Source organism: Pteropus alecto, unplaced genomic scaffold (assembly GCF_000325575.1).
Source record: "Pteropus alecto unplaced genomic scaffold, ASM32557v1 scaffold87, whole genome shotgun sequence".
Lineage (NCBI taxonomy): Eukaryota > Metazoa > Chordata > Mammalia > Chiroptera > Pteropodidae > Pteropus > Pteropus alecto.
In genome coordinates, this window is record NW_006443225.1 from 10,966,281 (window position 1) to 10,991,945 (window position 25,665).

General features: G+C 35.4%; 1 protein-coding gene across 2 annotated transcripts in view; it reads right to left on the reverse strand.

Moving 5' to 3' along the window:
• Window positions 1–25,665, reverse strand: part of ARFGEF1 (ADP ribosylation factor guanine nucleotide exchange factor 1) — a 99,118-nt gene that overhangs the window by 8,363 nt on the left and 65,090 nt on the right. For both annotated transcript variants that reach the window (XR_003043665.1, XM_006924016.3), the window contains exons 20-34: window positions 24,498–24,626; window positions 23,478–23,636; window positions 23,097–23,247; window positions 18,427–18,517; window positions 13,711–13,751; window positions 13,445–13,614; window positions 12,937–13,088; window positions 12,631–12,803; window positions 11,523–11,683; window positions 10,506–10,636; window positions 7,551–7,680; window positions 6,336–6,471; window positions 6,115–6,253; window positions 4,405–4,477; window positions 2,679–2,811 (exon numbers count right to left, since the gene is read on the reverse strand). Coding sequence is in view for 1 of the 2 variants with exons in the window: in XM_006924016.3 (XP_006924078.1) it covers window positions 2,679–2,811; window positions 4,405–4,477; window positions 6,115–6,253; window positions 6,336–6,471; window positions 7,551–7,680; window positions 10,506–10,636; window positions 11,523–11,683; window positions 12,631–12,803; window positions 12,937–13,088; window positions 13,445–13,614; window positions 13,711–13,751; window positions 18,427–18,517; window positions 23,097–23,247; window positions 23,478–23,636; window positions 24,498–24,626 (1,969 nt within the window). In the remaining variant the exon portion in view is untranslated. The remainder of the gene's footprint in view (window positions 1–2,678; window positions 2,812–4,404; window positions 4,478–6,114; window positions 6,254–6,335; window positions 6,472–7,550; window positions 7,681–10,505; window positions 10,637–11,522; window positions 11,684–12,630; window positions 12,804–12,936; window positions 13,089–13,444; window positions 13,615–13,710; window positions 13,752–18,426; window positions 18,518–23,096; window positions 23,248–23,477; window positions 23,637–24,497; window positions 24,627–25,665) is intronic.

Consider the following 25,665-nt stretch of genomic DNA (forward strand, 5'->3'; position numbering starts at 1 on the left):
ATTCAAGTCATTAATAAAGGCTACTTTCCAGATAGTTTTCAGGAATGCTATTGTATTTAAACACTCAGTTCTTAGTACTAGATCTCAAATCAAAAAAAAAAAAAAACGAAAAAAAAACAAAAGAAAGCAAAGGCACCAGCCCGAGCCACGGCTGTCTCCTAAATGTCTTCTTCCTGGCGTCTTACCACAGTCACAGCCGACATGTGCCAGCCATTCAATCACATCCCTCATTCAGGCCATAAAAACATTCACAGCTGCGAGAGGGACTCCTTGCAGCACACCTGGGACTCCTGAAGGGACTTGGGAGTAGGCTGCTAAGGACGCGGTCTCCTCAGCTCCCATATCAGCTGCTCAGGGGTGTTGGGCGCTTTCAGTAAGGTGAACCCAGTATGGCCGCCGAGACTCCATCCTGACCGAATAAGGGAGGCTGGGCCTCTCCGTGCTTGCCGGTGTCCTCTCAGAGCTGGAGGACGAGGGCCCTACCCAGCCCCACTAGCAAAGCCCAGCAGCATGTTTGAGAATATATCTATTTGGACAAATTTTACTCGTGACAAGGGCTGACCCGCCAGGGTTGTAACAGGCCATCGTTTCACTGGGTCACCAAAGGATAAGAGGCAAAGCTAAACAAAGATGGCCGACAGGTTCAGCATGGAGACTAGACAGGGCAGTCGTGTTTTATGAACTTGTGCAGAAAGAATGAGTTAGCTGTCTTTCGGGCAGGGCAAAGCACTCGGGTCTGTGCTGGGATTCTTTGCTGCGTAGGAGTCAGAGAGCAGATGTTCTCAACAGAGGAACCACAACCTGTCTACTGAGTGAAAGGGCTCATGGAAACATGGTGACTGATGGTTCTTCTTCTAGCTCCAACTATTCTGAGTCAGCAATTCCACGGTTACCTTTTCCTAAAGAACTCACTATTCTGTCCTCATGGCACAGCTTTCTTTTAAGAAGTTAGCAGACAAGTGACTAAAGCTAGAAGCTTCTTTCAAGCAGGAGAGCAAATAAAAAATTCCCTGGAAAAAATGAACTCAAGATGGATCAGTGACCTAAACAGAAGAGCTAAAGTATAAAACCTTGAGCAGAAAACGGTGGGGAAAAACTTCATGGCTTTAGAGTTGTAAATGGGTCTCAGCTATGACACTAAAAGCACGAGCAAGAAAAGAAAAAAAAAATAAATCGGACTTCATCAAAATCAAAAACTTTTGTGCAAGAGAAGACATTATCAAAGTGAAAAGACCTATAGCATGGGAGAAAATACATACTTGCAAATCACATATTTGATATGGGTGTAGTATCCACAGTATTTAACAAACTCCTATAATTCAATAACAAAAAGACAACCCAACTAAAAATGAGCAAAGGACACAAATAGACATTTCTCCAAAGAAGATAAACAAATGGCCAGTAAGCACATGAAAAGATGCTCAACATCATTAACCGTTAGAGAAATGTAAATCAAATCCACAATGAGATACCACTCACAGCCACTAAGTGATGTCACTAAGAACAGAAGAGGAATTGGTTAGAATTGCTAGTGGGACGTAAAACAATGAGGCCACCATGGAAGACATTGTAGTGGGTCCTCAGAAAGGTAACCAAAGTTACCATATGACCTGGCGATTCCGCTCCTAGGTATACCCAAAAGAATTAAAAATAGGCACTGAACAATACTTGTAAACAGAAAGTTACAGCTGCATCGTAATAAGCAAAAAGTGGAACGAATCCAAATGTCCAACAGATAAATGCATAAATAAAATGTGGTGCATGCATACAAATGAGAACTAGTCACAGAAAGGAATGGATTACTGATCCACTTTATAATATGGATGGACCTTAAGACATGATACTAAATAAAAGCCAGACATAAGTCACATACTGTATGATTCCACTTATATAAAATGTGCAGAAGAGCGAATCCAGACAAAGAAATCAGACTCGTGATTCCTAGGGGCTGGGGAAGAGCACAGGGAAGAACAGCACAATGGTTATGGGGTTTTCGTTTGGGGTGATAGTAATGTTTCGGGATAGAGAGAAGTGGTGATCGACAACACCTGATGTACTAAATGCCGCTGAATTGTTCCTTGTAAAAGGGTTACTTTTGTTATGTGAATTTCATCTCAATTTGAAAAAACAAAGCTGTCCTATTTTCCTCTAGGGAGGTGTTTGTTATAATTTTCCTTCAGTAAATGAAACTGGACCAATTTAGTAAAAAATGGAAGGGGTTTCCCTTCTTAGTGAAAGAACCAAGAAGGGGAGGGAGGGACAAAGGCAGTGGGGTTTGGGGCGACAGAGTGTGACAAAGCCTTGCTCCTCAGAGAGCTGGGAGCACCTGCCTAGAAAGCACTGGTCCCTCACTCTCCCCACTCTCAGAGGGCAGAGGAACGCCCATCAGGAAAAACAGGAGGCTGACATGGAGGAGGGGGGTAGAGATGAAGACGCGTGCGCTCAACACAAACATTAGCTGAAGGCCGTGTGGGAAAAGCTGGTATTGCACGTATTGGAAGCAGAGTTCCTGAACGTCCAGAGAGCATCTATGATGTCCGAGTCAGAGCAAACACAATAGTGAAGTGCCCGCAAGATCAATTACAGTATATTTGTCAACAGTAAAAGTAAAAGCAAAATTTCATCCCTTTCCTACATAAAACAAAACACAATTAATTTTACTAAGAGAAATAACTCACTTGCTGTGGGTTTAATCTTGTTGACATCTTCATTCACAGTGGAGACAGAAGCCAATGGTACTTGCTGTCTAATATCTGCAGATCTGGGTTGAATAGAATCATGGATATCTACAGATTTCTGCGACACTGTATCCTAATAAAATAAAAAATTCATTATAAGTACAATGTATAAAGCTTAAGAATGAAAAGTTTCTATTATGCTGTTTCTTTTAAAAAAAATACATTGTGTCTCTATGAAAACGACATTCTACACATTGTGATTATAGACACAATGAGAAACTTATTTAAAACTGCCTATATATGAGTAAGAGCCAATGAACAGTCTTTAAGAGAAGAATTTGCTTCCCGACCCTCAGTGGGCTTGGGCCTGACATCACCCAAGAGCAAGAGATAAAAACGCTAAGTTTCACTGTTTTAGAAAAGTGGTCAACGAGACTCATGAGCGGTCATGAAATCTAAAGAGAACACGCGTATGGCAGAGAAGGGGAGCTTCTGCAAGCTTCGTGTAGGTGAGCCCAGGGAAGCTTTGTAGTGGGGAGTTTAGGGAAAAATGTTCTGTCACCCAAGGAACCAGCAACCAGAAAGGTCAGTGAGGTGACCAATTAGGATGCCATGAAGAGAAGTTGACCATTCAAGTCCAGCAGAGTTACACCAGAATTTGGCACCAGAGTTACTAAGTGTAACCCTGGAAAACAAATGAGTCTTCCTGAGCTGAGGTTTTGTGATCTGAAAACAGAGACGACACCTTCGATGCAGGTTGTTAAGGATTAGACAATAAATGCGAAGCACGAGCACAGCGACAGACAATGCATGGTAGCTGAGGTCACTACGATTCTAGCTTTATTTTCTTACAGCAGTACAGCACACTTAGAGAACAGAACTCGGTTTCAAGAAGAACTGAGAATTCTGACACAACTGTCCTAGCCAGGTGCATGTCTCACCTGGGCATCCGAAAGGAAGATGGGAACCTGCGTTCCTAAGAAACGGTGCTAATCGAAATATTTTAACTTGGATTTAAAATATCATAGTTTATGATTTTTTAAATTTCCTGTTCCGTATAAAATGGAGATAACATGTACTGACCCTGGTTCAAAAACTGCTGGAAGGACTGGAGTGATGACTGTCCAGCCAAGGGCTGTCAGCAGCCACTAGAAATGGGGAGAAGAAGGCTTCTCTCAGAGGGCTGTGGAGGGATGTGGCTCTGCTGACGCCTTGATTTTGGACCTTTGGCCTCCTGGACTCAGAGGATAAATTTCTGTTGTTTTAACCTGCTACGTTTATGATAATTTGTTATGGCAGACCTAAGCAAACAAATACACTGGATGAAGGGTTTATGAAAATATTTTGTACTGTTCTTGTAACTTTAAGGTCAAATTATAACAAAATTAAAATTTAAAATAAAATAATATCCAATAATATCTTCAGGTTGGCATGGAAAGCCACAGATAATCTGGTACCTGCCTCTTACAACTCTTGAAATTATTTTACTCTGTCTCAAATCATCCACAGTATAATATACTTTAAAATACCACTTTCATGGCACTTACAGAGATAAATTTTAGCCACCGGGGAAATTTACCATCATGAAATCTGACCTGAGAATTCTGAAGAGTACTTTTATGCCATCTTTTTAAGAGAGCTGGGGTCATAGAAAAGAATTTGGCCTATGGTAAAATTACTTATCAGAATAATAAAATAATTTTAAATATGCTTTATTAGAACTTACCAACTGTTTCTCACTCACGGGGGATGTAGGTGGGGGAGCAGTTTCTCCAGAAGTGGGACGCCAGGTCAAGAGCCTTTAAAAACACCAAAATCACACCAATCACTGACAGTGTAAAACATGTCACATCCATCCAACAGGTTTTGAAAGGGGCACAAAAACATCACATGAATATACCAAAAACAACATATTCCTTCTTTGACTACTGCTAAGAGCAATTTGCTAAAAAACAAAAAAAATCTAGTAAAAAGTATACAACATGTACTTCCAGAAAGTAATAGCATTTAATATATTTAAAAGAGTACTCTGGTCATAAGTTTTATAGTAAAAAGCACTTCTGAAAAGTTTCAGTAACTTTAAACTCGCTTTTAAGTATTAAGGGTCATTAAATATTTTCCAAAGGGAGACTGAAAAAAAGTTTGAGACATTTCAAAAAATTCATAGAACCCTTTAGATTCTATTTTCTTTAATGTTTAAAAATAAATGAAATAAAACTTGGCCCAAAAGGGGACACTAATTTGACACCCATTAAGTAGTTACTTGAGACAGAAAGATGATTAAGGCCTAAGTTATTGATTCTGAGAAGCAGCAGCTCCTGGGGAATGGAGCAGATGGATAGTAAATACATTTCAGTTCAATATGGAAAGAACTCTGGCACAGATACATGCTACTAAGAGATGCTTATCAGATGATCTCTAAAATCATATACCTTATCCTGAGTATATACATTCAATGAATTAAAACAGAAGCAGTTCTAAAAAATGTTCAGTCTGACTGATGCTTATAAAGACTTCGTAGGGATAATAACTAGTCAGAAAATCACTCTGTAGGGGCCACAGATAAACTGACAAAGATGGATCATTTGTCACTTACACCAATTCAACAAAACGTGTACCAAAAAATAAAAAAAATATGTCAAATAGGCCGAGGGGATTATTGTGTGTCCTTTTAGTGTAGTCCGACCTTGAGACTGCTTTCCTAAGGATGTGTTCCTTCTGACTTCCTATTTCCCATTGATTAGGATATTTACAAGGGAATCATACCAATACAAACATATTTAACTCATGTCAAGAAAAAGTTTATGATGCTTAAAAATGTGGACTGATAGTTTTCATATACAGTTTTATGCCAGTACATTTAGGTAAGATTTAAAACATCTTATTAAGGTAGATTTAAATATCGTGGATCCAAGGTAAAACTGTGCAGGTCAGAGGGCCCAAAGTGGAACGGAGAAGTAAATTCAAGCCTGCCCTATAAACATCCGGGTGTCATTCAGCCACACTGTGTGTCAGCTTCCCCATCGATAAGCACTCTTTCACTACAATTCAATTCCAATCATCTCTTGGAAAAAGATGACAATTAACTGTAAAATATATTTGCAAGTAAAATATCCTTAGATTCTATCTACAGAAACTGAAGTATCTGTTTAGATTCTTTTTTTTTTTTTCAATTCAAAACTACTGCTTGGTTTAGTCTGGACGAACAAAACCTTATTATAAAAGTAAATCATTTCACTTTCGCTCCAATTTTGGATGATCACACTGAAGAATTTGGTTTATAAAGAATTTAATTTATGTATTTGTTATGGCTTATAGGAGTTTGATTTATAATAAATATGAATTCACAGAATACTGAGGTATTTTTTAAAAGATTTATGATAAATCACTGGTTCCTATCTAACTTTTTAATATATAAAGTTGTATAAAATCTTACGCGTGTGGGATTGTAGTTTTGAAGATATCCAGGGTGCAGTTACAAGTTTTATCCCAGATTTCTAGGGTAAATTTTTCACCATTCAGAATCACAACATTCTCTAAGCAGTTTGTACCAGATCGTGCTAACTGCTCATTGTCTAGAAAAGAAAAGAGCAATTCATTTACACATTACCAGGGTCACATGTAATACTTTGTGTCACTTATCTGGGACAGACCTACCTTGCTGCACACACCAGTATAGCTGAGCAAAAATATCATCCAAAAGTACATCACTGAGTACTTCTAAATACTGGGTGAACACATCACAGATCGCATAAAGTGCATGATTACAAGTCGTCGTCATCCATTCGGCTTTCTAGAGAAAAAAGGCCATTAAATGAAGGTCAGAACATGCACCAACTACTAGAATTAAGATATGTAAAATGCGAGCCTGTCCCCATTCCCTTGAGACCGCTTACTTCCTTCTGGCCTATTACATTCACCTCGAGTTAATATCTGTTATCTACTTTTCTCTACTATCCCATAATCACCGACGTATAAAACAATTTAACTATTTTTTGCAATGTTTTGACTGTAAAAAAACTATCACTGCATTATTTTACCATTAGTGTTATGACTTTTCAAATAATACTCATGAATAATAACAGCTGGCTTTGCTCTTTTCATGTCTTTTACGACCAACCGTGAAAAAGAAATAAAGGGGTGAAAGGATATGAATTTATCCAAGTAGGGTTAGCATGACTTTAAACTTAAACCGACTTTCATCAGTTCCTGAAGACACCACATGATGCAAAAAGGGCCAAAGTAAGTGTAAGTAATTTATTTTTCCCAAATGCATAAAGGACTAATTTGGACTGATAGTTTTCATATGCAGTTTTGTGCCAGTGCATACTTAATAAGATGCTTTAAATACGAGTCTACCTGTAGATTTAAAAATCAGAGCTCTAAAGCAAAACTCTGGGTGGGTTGGAGAGCCCCCAAGGCTCGCATTTAATACAACTATGTGGGACAAAATGAGAAAACTTTAAGCTCTCTCCCACACTTACCGAAATGCATACTGTAACAGGTTTGTAGTAAAAGACAATGCAATTTTAAAAACCAACTTATTACTGGGTATTCTTTATCCAACTCAGAACAAGAAGTTATTATAAATACTAAAGAAAGCCATTGGTGTTTACAGTTGTGACAATGTTAAAGTGAGGAAACGAAACTGAAGTTCAATAGAAACGATGAAAACCAGAAAACGATTTGTTAACTTGGTTCTGCCTCCGAACAGTATTCTTGTTTATAACGATGACACATTGTGATGCCTTAAGGGAAATTTTTCTAGGAATTTTTTCTGTTCAATGTATCTAGTCTGAAATACTGTAATATATTAAAGAAAATATTAAGAATCTCTTGACTATAGTAAATGAAAATTCTGTGTTCTCTTACCTCTGTCTGCTGTTCTGGCAATTTCATGTTGTCAAAGATTCTGAAAACAATTCTAAATAAATCCTGCCACCAGTGTTTTTCGTAAGTGTGTCCATAAGTTTTCATTATTTCAAACATTACTGTTAAACCCCTAAGGTGATAGAACACAATTAGGAAAGCTAAAATACAAAAAAGCAATTCGCATCAGAATCCCCCTCCTAATTTTTATAGTTCACGAAATTGCAGAAAACAAAGTTTAAAAATGGTTTTAAACTAACACATGATACTGACTTTAAATTTTTTAAGTTGTTCTACAGCTTTAGGATGTGTCATTTTGGAAAAAACTTCAAAAGCCTTATTCTTAAAATTTTTTTATTTTACTTTTCCTCCACTCCCACGCCGTCATCATTTAAAAGTTATAAATGAAATTACAGATTGAGAAAGATCATCATTTTAGTGAATATTAATTTTGTGGCACCATGGCCAAGGAAGAAAGTGAATCAATAACAATCTAAGAATAAAAATTAGAGTTTAGAAAATCTTTTTCAAAGAGCTACAGGAATTTTTAACTAACAATATAATTGTTTATATAATATCCTCGAACAAAAGGATTTGTCCAACTAATCCATGAAGACATTGATGTGGGCAAGGGTCTGTGTTTTTCCTGCGATGCTGGTCACGTAGGAGGCACACGACAAGCATGTGATCAATGAATAAAATGCTGAGTATCTCATTCACTATCTCTGAATAAGTGCTAGCTAAAACTAAAACTCAAAGCTGCCTTTGATTCCTTATTACCTTTCTCGAAATAATACCTTCACGTAACCATTAAAAAACTTGATCTCTTCTCTACATATTACTTTCTTCTAGCAAAATATAAGTATCCTTCAATTTAGAAAAAGTTTGTATTTCTAAATGTCTGATGGGAATCCAGAACAAAATCTTCTTTGAAAGGCTCCATAAGGCCTGGGACTTGGCCTCATTTGCTGGTAAGCTACCCTGGGGCCTAGTACAGCCTCAAAACAAATATTTGTTAAATGAATGTGTAAAGGTAGTTCAGCCCTGTGGCAAGTTCACAAGTTTGTTTGCTCCATAATATAACTAATGTGCAAAATGAGCAGAAGTAAAGAAACTAGTAAGGAAATGCCTGTGGAAGAAATATTCTGTCTTCCCTAAAAGAACCTTGTCAGAGATTGCTGTTTCCCCCCTGCAGTAGAACAAGGCACCCTCCTCTCTCCATCTCCTGAGCTCGAAATCCATTTTGCCTCACTCCAAGTAACCAAATGCTAACTCCCATGGCCGGGGATAAGGGGATGTGCGATCCTGTTTCTTTTAGGCCCTCAAAGCAAACGCTGATCAATAAAGGTTTCCAAGGATTATTACTGAAGAAGTCTTTCTTAAAGCAGTATTTAAGTTGATGGTATAGGGAAAAAAATATTTGGGACTCCAGGTTATTTATTTATTTAGCATTGTAAGGAAATCGAATGAGAATGCATGTGAAAGTATTCTGTAATTAGTGTGTTATAAAAATCATAGTGCTACATTTTTAAATGTAATCTAAATAGAAGATAGCCCTTACAAACCCTGGGATGAGGTAAGAAAATGAAACCCATCACTAAACAGCTTACTCATATTTTCCCTCTCCTTTACTAACTAGAACATACATTTTTTTCTTCTCTTCAGGAACTTGAATCCATCCATAATCTGAATATAAGGTATGATGAGAAGCAAGGTAGCAAGGTCCCAGACAAGGACAGGCTAAAGAGGCTAAAAGAGCAGGTAGGTCCCTCGTCAAGCAGATTTCTACAAGTAAACAGGGTCAGGGAAGGGGTGCTGAGTTTACATAACTTGTCAGTCACTACGTGTCAGTTGCTTCACTGAGGTGGCTGGACATTTGAAAGGTGTAAATCTAGATAATTTAGATTTACATGAATTGGGGGCTATCTTGAATTTTATCAAGTTCTAACAGGTCTATTGACAAATAACCCTCGATGCCTAGATACAAAACAGGACGTGTAATGTTCTTGGGATTGCTAAATTCTACGACAAATTCCCAAGGTCTGAGTGCTACTTTGGAAGATTTATCTATTGCATAAAACTTTATGTTATAACAAATACTACTACGAAAACGAAAAATGTCTTAGGAAATATATCAAACGTAATCTTGGACGGAGGTGGGTGTGGTTCTGGCATAACGGGAAGAAGGACAGATTCATTCTTTCATTATATTTCTATCACCGATTTGTTACAAGTCTGTACCGCCTCTCTGATTTAAAAAAAATCCAAATGTCCAAATGACTGATTCTCCCTAAAAAGAAGACAGGATAATTAAAAGAGAGATTTTAACATAAAACTGAACTCATAATGCCTTTAAGCCCTTGTTGACAGATATTTGGATACACAAGCTGGCTATTTCACTTCAGCAGTCAAAAATAGAGAGGGAAAAAAATTATCCTATGGGAATGATATGAGTGAGCTATAATGTAAGGAGTACATACTGAGTGCCTGTCTGGTTATATTATAACCATAACAGTTTCTTTAGAAATAGACCATATGTTCATGTAGATCTTTTATTGAGAATAAACTTTGGAAAGACTAATTCTTTTTGAACAGACCTGTATTATTCAAAATATGTTACTGACCAGTCTTCAGAGAAATGATTCTTTACCTAAAATTCATCAGGGATGTACATTTGGAAATTCTTCTATTATTCTTCAAGAAATAAAATAAATTTTGCCACTAACTTCTATTTCTGATTGGAAACACATGTATGAAAAGACAGAATGGTAATGCATTTCCATTTTTATCACTGTTCTATTTTAACGTATTTTAAAATCTGCCTATCTAATAATTGCTATATTTGATAAAACACACTGTAACAATCAAACTTGTGTTCACATAAGAAAAGTTAATTTGATTATAGTCATGTAGTAAAATAAGCCTTACAAAATTTTAATTACAAATACTGATTGTTACCTGGTTCTTACATCTAATTTGCATCTATTGATGACACACGACAACTCAAAGAGGATCGGGAACCACCCTCTGACCCACACTCTGTCTTCAGGCGCCACGTTCATGTCATCGCTCGTGTACTCCTTGAATGCCTTCAAGAAGAAAGGTAGGTTTATTAAAGGCGAAAAATAAGACCTATACATTAAGCATATTATTTCTCCAAAACTTTAAAAGATGCTTTATGAATCAAAAGTGAACAACTTGATAAACCACAATTTATAAAAAGATGAGATTATAACTGCCTATGAAGAGCACTGGACTTGAATCCAAAAGCTGAGTTCAGCTTCAACTGTTACCAGTTTTCTGCATTATTAACCAGATTAAATCAGGTTTTCGTTTTTATCGTTTAAACGGTTATGACACCATGCGGCCACACTAACTGCAATGAGGAGGTGGAAAGGTCAGATGAGCCAGTGTATGTGTATGTAAAAAGTACAAAGCACCCCACAGCCCCATGTCAGTATATAGTAAAAATCTTATTACCAAATCTATAGTGCATCACTTCTCCTTATGATAGTTACAAAGACAGATTCAGATATGCAAGTTAAAGTTGGCAGTCAGGTTGCCAATTCAACCTTTTACTTCAGTGCTTAAGCCTACACTCATCCAAGACAGTTAACTTCAGTAATGGAGAGCATGAAAGGCAAAACATAGTAGAGAGTAAAGGCTAAAACCACAGCTTGAGTTCAACCTTAGGTCTCCTTTACTAGCCCTGCAATCACAGATGTTATTTCTAAACTTCTTTGTGCCTCATATTCCTCATCATACTGTATGGGGCTATAATACTATCTAGCCCATAAAGTTGTTACACAGATTGAATAAGTTAATACATGTGAAACACTCAGAAAAATACCTGATACCTTCAGTAAACTTTAGCTATCATTACTTCCCAATATAACTCAGAATCAAGTTCAGATAACTTTTGTGTTTACTGAAATAAATATTCGGTAAAATTTCGTTTACTAAATGACACTATACCTGAGGTCTCTCAGACACGTATTTTGCACAATGGCGAATAAGCCGAATTGCTTCCATACTTGTGTCTGGGAAAGCTGCATTGCATGCAAATTCAGACAAACACTTCACCGCATCCTGGAAAGAATCGATAGTCGCTGGGAAGTGTTTTTCAAACACCAGGGCTAAAAGAGAGAAAGAGATATCAAGATAATTATAAATTTTCATTTTTTTTAATTGTACCAAAAAAAATACATCAATCTCTAGATGCAATGTATACTTCTTAAAAGGTTAAGGGTTTCGATGTCTGACAGATATAGATATGGGTTCAAGTCTGCTGTGACCATTTATCTGACTACCTTGAGCAGAGACAGGGAAACAGGTCTGCAATTTATTTATGTTGTAAATCCAGCACCAAATACAGTTACTGGTACACGGTAGGTACCGAATCACCAGTTGTTGAGTGAATATACAAAATTACATTTACTCTCTGTATCTTAGTTTCTTAATCTATAAAATAAGGATAACAATACCCACAGGATAGTTGTAAGCACTAAATAAGATCACGTAAGTTAAGAAGCATTTAGCACGATGCTTAATTCAAGCAAGTACTCAATAAATAACTATGAAGATACCACTATTCTTGACATTGAAGATGGTAACCATGCTTGCCTTCCAGATAGGCCAAACTTAGACCTTTAATATTTCATTCTCCCTTAAAGTCAAGGGAGGCTGCGAAGCGCAGCTGTCAAAAACAAAGCCTTTTCTTTAAGATTCCCTGGCTCGGAATCACAATTCTGTTACTCACCAGTTCTGTGCCCTTAGGCAAATTAACCTCAGTGGGCCCAGTTTCCCAATCTACAGGAAAAAGGAGGAGGGATACTAAAGATACTTATCTCACAGAGTTGTTGTGAAGACTGAAGAAAATACATGCAAAGTGCTTACAGTGCTTGCCATATAGTAAACATTCAATATATGTTAACTATAATAATAATGTCATTGTTTACTCTGCTTCTGTAGGCAAAACTTGGTAAACTTAAAAACCATAATAGGCCCATAACCTTATACTTGAATTATCTTCTGAACACATTAAAATTTTGTTTAACTTAAACACAGCTAAAAGAATACTCACTGACAATGTTCCCTGTTGTTTGGAATGCAAGTTCCACTATGCTTTCATCTTGATCAGATGCAGCTAGATGAAACACAGAGAAAATGTTTTTCCATCCAGACCGAATGTTAGCAGCTTGAGAATTCACCATCTGTGCTATGCACCGTACAACCATATCTCGAATTGTTGGAGACCTAAAATAATATAATTTCTTAGATACACATACAGTATAAAAACTCATCGGTTTTCTTTCCCTTCTGTTTCCCCCCTGCTGTGGAAACTAATACGGTATTTTTCTGATATTAAGCAATTCAACAAATATAATACCTGTTCCGTTTCATTATATGTTCAAAAGGTCTTAAGAAATCCTTCTGGAATCTGAAATTAGCAAGCTCCCCTTTCTCTAAGAACTTCATTGACAACTGCCTCAAGGAGTCTACTGCAAAAATAGCCACATCTTCATTAGGGTTACAGCCAACCTGCATCGGCAACAAATACAGAGTGCTAATGTCAGCAGTGAAAAGCTTTAATTCTCTATTTTTGTTTTAGAAAAAGTATATCATTAACAGCATAGATAAATAAACCCTAAGATTCTCCATAAAGGCACTAGGTGCTAACAATATTTTTCAACAGGAAAAACATTATATTAGCTAAATTCTTAAAACTGAGAACTGAAGGAAACAGGGCTCAAAAGGTTTTCTAAATTTAATTAGTTACAAAATGTAGTTTAAAAATTGCTTGGAAAGAAAAACAGACCCAATTAGATTATGATAAGGAAATTTTAAACAATGAAAAATAATACAAATGCAAGCAAATCCTGTAATTATTCAAATACCTTATTAAAATGATCTCCAATAACTTCCCAAATTCGAGACCACTGCAATCTTATTCTTCCCATGTTGTAATATGATATTTCTACTATTTTTTGTAGACTAAACATTCTTGGATGTGTAGTGGAAAGTAATTCATCCATAGACACAGCACAGAGCCAACGGACAAAATCCACTATAATATAAATAGATTTATAATTTTTTAGCTTAACTCTCAAGTCTTTCAGCCAAAAAATGCCAGCTTGTAAGTGGAATAAATGTACATACTTACCAATAGCATTTCCATCTAGCCTTGTGGACCCTGTAAATATTCTAAAGAAAAAAATATAATTCAAAAACATATAGTCTCACACTTCTGTTACATCAATTCAAATGCAGTAGCTTGAGGTACTAGCTACTTTTATCTGTTTTAAGGAAACAAAAAAATCAAGTAGTCACATGAGTATTTCTTATTATACAGTTTAGTAACAAGTATAGTTTGGATGCTCCTCACTCCCTCCTTTGCATTCAATAATATCTTCAAGTAATACTGGTTGTATAGTTTTTATTAATAATTTTATTAATAATTTTATAAACACTAGATAGGTATCTTATGAGACTAAGAACAAGAAAAATATTAATTTGTAAAATAATTGGCACACTATAGATTTTTCAATTTTTTCCTGATTACTAATATTAGCATGTTTTTAAAATGAAAAATTCTACTTCATTTTACAAGTATTGTACATTTGATTAGAAAACTCATTTATATTAAGTTACAAGCAATTTAATAGAACTTTGCAAATAGTCTTGAACAGTTTAACCAAGAAGTGGTTAAAAGACTTTTCTCAGGGCATTCAAATGTTTGGAGTTAAGCTATGCTGGGCAAAGCTGGCCAGCTCTTTTTCTGTGTTTTAGAGTTTTTTAAGACTTCAGTGTAGACCCATTTGTCCTCTTTTTTAAAGTCTGCATTTTTACTCATGTTCTGGGTTTGTAACCAAGGGTTTGAATGTGACTTCCAGGATGAACCGGATATTCTTCAATTTTAAATAAACACCATAAGATTTGAATGATAAAAAGGAAATCTTAAAGGCGGAAGCAGGTCGAACATTAAATTTAGAAATAAAAGTAACCATAGTAACAGTAATAGCTACCAACAATCACAAGGTGTGTTACTGTCTAAGTGCCTCATGTATATCAACTCATAATAATTACGAATACTCTGTGAAGTAGGCACTATTATATGTCCAATTTTATAAGCATGAAAAGTAAGGCACAAAGATATTTAATAATTTCCTCAATGTCACAGAACTAGTAAGTGCTGGAGTCGAGATGCAAACCAGAGGGGCAGATTCCCGAGTCCACCCTCCTAGCTACTATGCTACACTGACTCACACTTAGCTGAACAAAACATAATTAAACATTCATAATATCTAATTTTTTCCTGCTACCACAATCTAAATGTTCTGAGTATATCATAATGTTTTAACTTTAGTGCCCCTGACTGTATGTCTATGTGTTCTGGCAATGAATAATAAAAGCGAGACTGGAAAAACAGCTTTAAAAACTAATAACATGACAATTCAGAATTTCAGCTACTAAAGGAATATCTTGAGATTTCCTATATTGCTCTTGTCAGTTGATCAAAACAACAATTCAAAGATCTGGCTGAAGACACAATCTGGGGGAGAAATAAGAGTAATAATACCACATTTAATCCAGTGGTTAGACTGGATCCAGAAATTAAAATATACAAAGCCATTGTATAAAACTCTTACATAAACAAAAATGAAAATTGCTAGACTAGGCATTATGTCATTAGCCAATTTCTCAAACTAGAGGTATTCTTATGGAAAACAATAGCTATATAAAAAAAAAAAGAAAACCAAAAAATACAGTGAAAACTAAAAAGTATAGGATAAACAAGAAAAAAATTTTTAACTGAGAAGGAAGCAAATGGCAAAGAGTTGAAGGGCTAAAGAACAGAACAGAGATGGAGATTGTATGCGACTGCAGGGGAAATAAGCAACAAATTCTCTGAAAGCAGTGAAATGAGATAGAACACAGGACAGAGAAGTAGTAGCAGCAATCAGACAGGTTCTGTAGACCCAGGCAATGGTGGAAGGTAGCGGGAGCACGCAACCTGGAAAAGGGCATTCAACTTGCTACTCACTTTGGTAGCCTCTGAGGGTCACTATATTTCTAGTAATGCTCCACTAAAGATAAGCCATATGGTAGAGCACAACGTTCTGTGGAAGCATGTAAAATTAAGCCTTGATATACTAAGACAGGAGACAGAGCTACGTTTCACAAAATCAGTCTATGAAATGGATTCTATATTCCCTGTATGAAAAGCAAAGAACAGAAGCATAAGAATCTTGTGTGTTATTAAGACATGTCCTGAAAAGCATGAGTAGGAAAAACATTTTTGATAGATTATTGCTTCATCCACATTATGACAGTGAAGCAGAAATGAAAAAAAAAATAAAAAAGTTGACAAAACTTGCAGATTCTGGATCAGACTTTAATCTGTAAACAACACACAGGCAAACTAAATTACTGTATATGAAAGTTTTCAGAATGAAAATATCACAGGTAACATTTATTTCGTAGACCTAAGTGAAAGATATTTAAGAGCAAATGCAATGGGCGATGAGCTATATGTGTTTTTTGCAAGATGACAGGACATTCCAAAGTGTGAGATGGGCTAGTTTGATAAAGCTAGATCTGATGTGTTTAAAAAATAACAATAAAAACAAAAAATATGGTGGTAAATAACTGATAAACTTTTAGAGGTAAATCATTCCTGGACAAACTATCCCTGTTTAGTAAAACTTAAAAAACTGGTCTAGTTTGGCAGTGCCTAGCAAACTGCACCCTAGCAAGCCCTAGAGGTATTCCAGACTCAAGTGCCCAATACTCTCCTAAATTCTAATGGAACAAGATCTCTAATACAAAAATGGAAGTAATTATAAAATTTTACCATCTTAAAGCTTTTAATGGAATCACATATTTTTCAGTTAAGAAACAGAAACTATAAACAATTAAGCAAAAAATTATTTTTATTTTTCGTGTTTATCTACTTGTCATAATAGATTTTTCAGAGCAATAGGCCGAAGGACAGGAAAATGACATTTCCCGCTGAACAAGCACAGAGCTTTACAGGATGATGGCTGACAATATTCTTACCACTGTCTTGAAAACCAGGGTAATCTCACTGAGTTAGCTTATAGACTAGAGTCAGAATATTACATATGAAAATAAACTCGGATATTCAGAAAGAAATTCACAAGAAATTTAATGAAAAAGTAAAATGCACTACACAAAGATATAATCGTATAATAACTCAAAGATGTAACTTTTAATGTTTTCACTAAGAGCTAAAATTTAAATAAATTCAATCAGATACTGAATTTATGTTTGTAGAAGCCTTTGATGGTGATGAGTTTGAGACAACAAAGTATTAACAGAACTTGTGCCAAGACTCCTCTGAAATAGCATAAATTCTTAAAACAGAGAGGCATATTATTTGTTCAAATGAGTGATGTGTCTACGTGTAACTAACAGTGGATAGTTGGATAAATTAGAACTGGGTATGGTCATAAAAGTATATCATGGAAACAAAAATAGTACGTAAAATGTTGACTCCTGCCTGAATAGGTTATCGTAATGACAGTAAAAACGATTTTCTGGAAGGCAAGAAAATCACCTGGAAGGAGGACAGACACTGCACTGCTCCGGAGCTGTGCATGCGGGCGAGAAGGGTGGAGCAGTTACGAGTGCTCACTCAGAGACAGGCTGCTGGAGTGTGCATCCTGGCTCCACCCCTCAAAATCCTCTGTGAATGAAACTGTTATTGAAAAAAACAAACCAGATTACCCTGGTTGTGGGGATGAGAAAGTTATTTAAGTTCCCCGTGTTTCAGTTTCCTTATTTTTAATTTGAGGACAAAAATATTATTCATCTCATAAAGTTACTCAAAGGATTAAGTGAAATAACATATGTAAAGCACTTTGAAAAGTATCAAGCATGTGGTAAGCCTTTGGGTTACATAGTAGGTATAAGACCATACACAATCTTTCTTCAACCTTTACAAAAAAAAAAAAAAAAAAAGGCAAATGACCTCTTTCCTCTAACAAAAAGGACAGCAAGTGGACATTAAGAATACAAGGAGAAAGTTCCACAGAGTACTTCCAAGGTGGGTCAGTAGCCTGCAAGACTCTAGTTCTGTCTGTACTTAGAGCAAAGAGTTTTATCTAAAGCAAAGTAAAATGGATCAGCACATGTCTCCGAGCACCAAGAAAAGAATATGGTACATGTTATATTTTTTAAAGTGTCCATCAGAAGTGGTTAGAAAAAATTCAGAGTTGTAAAATCTTAAGTTTCAATTTTGGGGGCAGTCATCTAGAAAAAGCAAATCTTCGAAAGAATGCTAGATATTATTCTACATACTGGGAATTTTTAACATCTGAAACTAAATATTCCATAGTAAAATAAACCAAAGTATGGGTTTCCTTTTAAAAACAAACTAAAAACAAAGAATACCTGACAATGTTTATACTATACAAATTCCTTCCCACAGAAGCTTATAATAAGAGTTGCCAGCTAATCCCTTCATTTTACCCATAATGCTGCAGTCCTACATCACAGACCAGAAAGACAAATTACTCTCTTTTCAAATAGGGATAACAAGGGGAATGTTTTCTATAAAGGAAATAAAACGTCTGTGTTCTTTTCATCATTAGGGAAATTGGGCATTTCCCTAATGCCCAATATCTATTGTAATCTACATTTTCATACTGTTTATTTCCTTCCTATATTCTATGACCTAAAAAGCAAAATTATAGGTGTTTCATCTAAATCATGGCATATCACTGTATAGTCATATTACTTAAGGAAAGTTATTTTGGCGATAATTTTTTTCTGTTTACTGCTAAGCAAAATATATCTAAATGCTGCAGAAGTAAAACAGTATTCACCTGAAAAGGGAATAAAATGGACAGCTTACCTATCCACGGCAACGACGACACTCTGAGAGCTGGTCTCGCCAATGGACTCCTGGATGCTCGCTATCTGCTTCCAGTCCACGTTTCCTCCAACTACCACACATAAAAGAGAGTCATCTACGTTTGAAAATAATTCAGTGGAGGAATATACTTACAGTTCTAGAACATATTTCTGAAATTAGTTATTTTCCTAATGAAAGAAAGAATGCTTTGGGCGAACAACTCTTGGCATCAGTGACCTTTTTCAAGGCCAAATGTGCTTGATGAGCTATACTAATTGGTATACAGACATGATTATAAAAACACAAACATTTGCAAAGATTACATGAATTAGAGTCACTGAGAATTTAGATCACAAAATTAATGACATTAGGCATAATTACTCTTAATGTTTAAAAAACAGCACTAACATGGGTTGCAATGATACTTTCTCAGGATGATCCCGGATTCTATATAATTAGGTCTCCTCTGTCATTCAATCGCCAGTCTCTTGTTTACAAATGCTTACTGGAAATTCTAACTATGTTCTAACATCTTCTTTTTCAAAAGAATCATTTCTTTTCCCCTAAATAACTAGTTCCACATCTAGACAGCAGAACAATTTCTCCAAGTTTTCAAACTCTTAAACTTACAATCGTCTTTGAGATCTTTCCCCTCTTCCCCTAGTCACTACATCTTTCCTTTGACTTGTTTTCATATCATTCATTCGCGTTCATTCCTACTCAATTTAGACCCTTATAATTTCAGGCCTAGATTACAGCAAGTTCCTGTTTTCCCTGCTGCTAATTTCCCCCGCTGCTAATTTCCCCCCTCTTCAATCTCTCCTTTTTTCTCCTGCCAGATTAATTTTCCTAAATCATCAGCTTCATTCTGCTTACCATTATTTTCAGGATAAAGTATAAACTTTTCAGCATTTAAGGCAGTTTCCTTCAACATTCTAACCAATATGTGTTTCTAGTCAAGCCGTCCAACTATCTAAAACTTATTTATCAAGACCCAATTTGAGTTCTCAATGAAAGATTCCTCTCCATTGTTCTCACCTTTCCTCTGAACTAAGCATTTACTTAAATAAGTACTACTCAAATCAGAATTTCTTTCATACAGTTTCATATAAGTTAGGTGTGTTAATGTTGCCTTCACAGCCAAATAAAAAGTTTCCTAAGGTTAGGAACAAAGTCATACACATTTTTTGTATTTCCCTATACTTCACTCAATATTGAGTCCAAAGCAGATGCTCAACAAATACTTCTTGACTTGACTGGCCAGACACAATGCTTTATGAAGGCAAACATAATGGATGATGTTATTTAAACCAGCTGGACTCAAATTCTATTCCGAGAAATGAATATGAAAAAGATGTGCCCTGTCTTCATGGAGAGGCTTACAACCGACTTTAACACAATGTAATGATTACTTCATGGCTGAAATTATAATTACATATAATACAAGTTTTGCTAAACAGAACTAATTTTGATCGGATAAGGGAGAATGGAGTGTTAGCTCACTTAAAAGCTTCAAATATGATGAAATACTAATTCAAGTTGGACCCAGAAGGATGATCATGTGAGAAGGCAGAAGAAAAAGCAATCCAGGTAGAAAGAGCAGCATATATTAAGTAATGGAAGTGGATGCCAAGCTTTAACACACTTACTACAGTGTAGCATAACAAAAAATTTGGCAAAGGACAAGGACAAAGGAAGAAAACAAGTAGTAAATGAAGCTGGAAAGAGACTAGAAATAGAATGCAAAGAGCCATCTGTATGAGCCACTGTGAAGAACCGTGATTGTCATGCTTAATGTCCTACTTTTGCAAACAGGGAGCCATTAGACTTTTTAGAAAATTGACATGATCCAATTTATTTTCCAAAAAATAATTCTGGCAATATTTGAAGAACAAAGTAAAATAGGAGAAGATACTGGAGCCAGGGAGACAAATTAGGAGTCTATCTGTGTAAGTAAACAAGAATGAAAGCCTGATGTGAGTGACAGAGAATGGGGGCCACAGGGAAATGGTGTCGAGCTATACTGAAGTGTACAGCACATTATAGGAATTTAATGAAGAAACATCTATGAGAAAAAATAATGCCCATCACCACAACATTTTCTTTGTTTATCAACCAAATGTCTTTCCTGTGGAGCTTTCTATACTTTTTAATTTAAATATAATTTTTACTTGTGAATAAATATATTTAGAGGAACCAAAGATTATGTAAATTGTCTAGCAATCCAAAGAATCTATTCACAAATATGTGAAACCCTTCAAAGATGTGTATGACAGTATACCATGATTGGCTAACAGTTTCAGTTTTACCAAACAGATTACTCAAAATACTTTTGTTCACTGAGAACAAAGATATAGGTGTTATGAAGATTTACATGACCGAGTCACTGAATTTTTAAAACTTACATATTTTAAAAGAATATGTACATAATTTAAACCTAATAATCATGTGCTATGTATTCTTAATAACTAAAAGTTCCCTGTTTTCAAAAATTGAAAGTACAGACTTATATCCTATCAGTCAGAAAGTCAGATAAATATGTACTCAGCACTATGAACTTGGTTACATGGAATGCTTGGTGCACGGATGCTGCTGATAAAGGAGGATATTAATTTATTTTTAAAAAAACAAATGTATAGACTAAACCAGCTTGAATGTCTGTACCACATCCACTTCTAACTCAATTCTGACTACGGTATCCTGCTGAAGATAGCATCTGTTGTCTGAGTAGGTGACAGGGCACAGATGGATCAGGGTGAATGTCTGCTACACTGGGCTAGCTGTTAGCCAATGAGATGGCCTGAAGGGAGGGCTCTGCCCAACAGGGGCCAAGTCAACAGACTGGCTCCCTCTTGGACGTAGATTCAAAAATGAGAGACCTGATCAATCAGGAGTGAGTAGAGAATGGAGCAGGCCAAGAAGAGAGATGACATAGGAGAAAGCCTCGATAAAGCGTAAAAGAGAGAGGGAAGAGTGTGGCTGGTTGCCTGGGTGCCTTAGAAACCTAAAATTTTTGTTCTATTTCCAGATCCAAAATGTGTATATTTTTCTGTAAACCCCCTTCTCCTGAAGGGAGAAGGCGGATCATCTCATATCCTTGCAACCTAAGTAGCACAACAGCACAGTGATCAAATTAATTTTAATTCACTTTCAAATGTACTAGTAAACGTTATCAGCAAGTACCATTATTTCTCATTTGACTAAACTTTTAGAAGATAAAATATTTCACTGGTGTTTTATTTTTAGTGTAACCTACTTCTGTTGCTTGGCAAAACTGAGCCCTGGCAATTTGTACCTATCATTATTTTGGCCTTCTCACACTCCTGAATCTTTAAAAAAAAACTTTCAAAAGCTATTGAATCAATCAATGCACATTCATTTCACTTGCCTGTAAATATTTTTCATCTGTATCTCGTGCTATTTTCTGGAGTAATTACAGTTCTAATGTTCCAAATCAGATTTCCAGGTTGCATAAGTCACCACACAGGTGGCTCAGACAGTTCTAAATCCTGCTGCTCTATCACTAAGTTATTAGGTCTAACACCTGCACCTCTTAGAATCACCACCTCTAAGATACAACTGACGTTCAGAATGCTCTGCTGGCTGACACAGATTACCACTGGGAACTCACTGTCCCAAGTCCAACCTGAAGCCACAACATGGTCCTGGTCTTTACTTCTTGCTCTATGGATCATTTTTCAAAGTTGACATTCTTTTACATTTTCTAAGAATTTTTACTGCAAGCAACAACAGAGATATATCACTAAGATAAAAAAAAGACAGAAAACGTCCAGAAATATAACGTTACAACATAAAACCTTAAGAGGTAAATTATTCCTAGATCACAGGTCAATTCCCTTCTACTGAGTCATGTCTCTAGGCTTCTTGGTGAAAATGGGGTAGGGAAGATGGATAGAGAATAGTCCAGAAGCCATTAATATACTAGACACTGTACTAAGTCCACGTTTATATATATATTCTTATTTAATCCCAACATCTCTATAAGTAGACATTACCATTAGTTTGAAGAAGAGGGAAACTAAAGCTCAGAGAATTAAAGAAAGTTATGAACAGTAAGGAAGAAATACCAAATTCAAACCCAGAAGTACAGTATTCAAAATCAAAGATAGTCGAAATTTTTCTTCTTCCATTTATGACTAAAAATGTATTGTTTTCCATTCTTCTGTATCTGTTTTCTCTAATATTTTCCTTTGTTCTACTGGGTTAAATCTGGAAGTTCCTGGCCAGACTGAGCACATGGGGAGCCATGGGAAAGTTTTCATACTGGCAGAAGCGTTTAGCTAGGCCTGCATAGGTCCTTAAAAAAATATGAATGTGAATGCTTTCTCCAGTTGCTCCAACTAGTTACCATCTTATTATATAAGCCTTCACTCATTTAAGTTACCTTAGTCTTAAAAGAAGATAATTTTAAACTGTATCCTTCTTCTATCCCCAACTATGAGATCAAGACTAAGGTCATTTAATGTTAATACTAGTCAAAGCAAAAAAGACAGTTCTCTACACAGTCACCTTGCTTTACCTCAAAAAGTCAGCCAAAGGGCATTTTATCATACCCCTCTAAATGTATTTCATTGCGACAATAAAGTTACTTACATTGAGCAAGTTAAAAATAATTTTTGATATCTCAAAATAATTTTAAAAATTCTCACCTAGCCCCAGACCCACAAATTCATCAGGAGCCTGATCTTTTGTTCCTGTAAGAGATCCTTCTCTGCCTCGCACTGTTCCAGAAATGTATCGAGGTTTCACTCCAGTTCCTATGAGTTGTGCAAGCTCCAGCTGACTTATGCACTTCAGTATCTTAATAACGAAAGGGAAGAAAATTAATTCTGTGTTAAAAACGTTCACAAAAATATTTAAATGTATGCAGCCAGGATTTAAACATAGGCTACATTATAAATCACTATAAAAAGCTAAATGTACTCATCCCAAATGTACTAAATTTTCTTCCCAAACACTTAAGCATGTCAGTGATAGAATAGCTAGCATTAGCTCATTTTTTAAACTGAAAATAAAGAAAGTGCTTATACCTCATGCCATGAATTTCCTAAGTAATTTCCATCTGTGTGAGCCACTGTGATAAGTGTTTTTATTGTGTCAATGTTCTTCTGTTTCATTTCGGTAATACCAGAACTCACTGTAAGTAAGGTAAATCTTGCTAGCGCCTGGACATATGCATCTCTTTCCAGCTATGAAAAAGAGAAAAGTATACTTTATGTGGTTGTAAATACAACAAAGTGATCTAATTCCCTAATGACACTTTTTATAAATTTTTAATTGACAAGTCATTAGTTACATACAATACTTCAAACTACAGTTACTTTTATTTTAAGATGAATGAAGCAGAAAAAGAATTTCTGAAATCCAAAGATGATGGTGTCAAATCAAAGTGAGATTTTAGTGATAACAAATGAATTCACATAGAAAAAACATTCATTGAATATATTTCAAATACTATGTGGACTAGATGAAATCTTAATTATAAATATTCTTATTTTTTCTTTATAGCCACGCTATGCTTTTTAAGCCCTAACATTCATAATTAAATGTAAAATGGATTTTTAAAAAGAAAGCCAGCTGTGGTTAAAATTTATTATCAGACAAAGCACATAAATTACTAGGTGAGACTGTCTTCATGAAAATTATGTACTAGATACTTGGTTCTCTTAAAGATAACTTATTCTTAGGCTTAGGTATAGTTATAAAGTTATACATAAAAATATGTAAAATGTGAAAATATACATATGATTTAATAAGTATGACCATGCAACATATTTAAGTAAGACATTCAAGTTAACATAGGAATTCAAAGCCTTGGAAAAAAAATTGCAAACCAAAGTTATTATGATAAATTTTAGACACATCAGTATAGAACTACCACTTTTGCCATAGCTTCTCAAAACCTTCGACATTAAGATTCATTTAAATTCCATCATAAACTTGAAATTAGTTTTTCCTAAGTCAGACATAAAAAAATAATTTAAACTATAGTAATGGCACAAGTAATTTACGTTTTCCAGACTGGCTACAAAGGCAAAATTCTTTGTTACCTGAATGCTGAAAATGCATGCAATTCTGATTGCACATCTTATACCTTCCAGGCAAAGAGAGGCTACTTCAGTATCATCACAATCTTGTAGACCCACACTGAACGCAGCCAGGAAAGGTGTCCAAGCCAACTAGGAAATTTAAAAATTTTAAAAATATCATGGTCTTCAAGAGCTAATTAAAAATTATGATAATACTACATTAATATTTCTCAAAGCTTTCAGACAATACATGATTTGAGGAAGTCCTGAAAAAAAGCAATGAGTTTCTTGGCTTAGTTATTTGAAAAGCTTTCTTAGACAAAGGGGAAAAACTACATAACGCTGTCTGGAATTAAATAAATGGGAAAGCAAGATTATAAATTCACTAGAAGACCCTAGGCATACTGTAAGCACAGCATTAACAAATTTTTCATATCAATAAAAAATGGGAAGTCAACATTCATAAATGATTAGTTTTATCCAACCTCAGAACTCATCTCTCTGAAAGCTTTGTCCCTTGCAATATCTCAGACTTTTTATTTCCAAGAAAATCCTTTTAGTTATTTCCCACTTGCAACAATTACGTTACTCTCTTTTCTTTAAACCTGCTCCTTAGACATCATTTAATCATTTAGCCTTATCTTTGTTACAGTCAAATATTTTACATTGACATGTCAGTGACATCTCTGGTTCCCAGAAGAACAATACTTTAAAAATATAGTTCAATAAAATACTTCATTACAAATGGTGAAAGCCAACAAACACTAAATTTTACTATAAAAACTAAATGCCTAGTGAAATTATGATGTAAAAAACAACAAAAATAAAGAGCTATCTACTACAGAAAATCCTAATATCAAAACACATGTATATCTATTAGCATGTGCACATGTGTGTCTAACTTTGACATGTCTGATGGGAGAGTATATGCTTTTAATAAGTTATCGTGAAGCAGAACTATATAACCATATAGCTATACAGATGAAAAATGTTTATCCCCATTGCTATGGCGATGACAACTGAAATGTTTAAAAGATCTAAAAAGTTTTTAGCATTATAAAGGAAAAGAGAATTACTCAAAGCTTTGCCTTTAACATCAGAAAGTTCAGAAGTGCATACTCTCTACCAAAGGAGCATAAACCATAGTACCTTTTAGTCTTAGCTTTGCTACTTATTTAGTCTCTCTGAA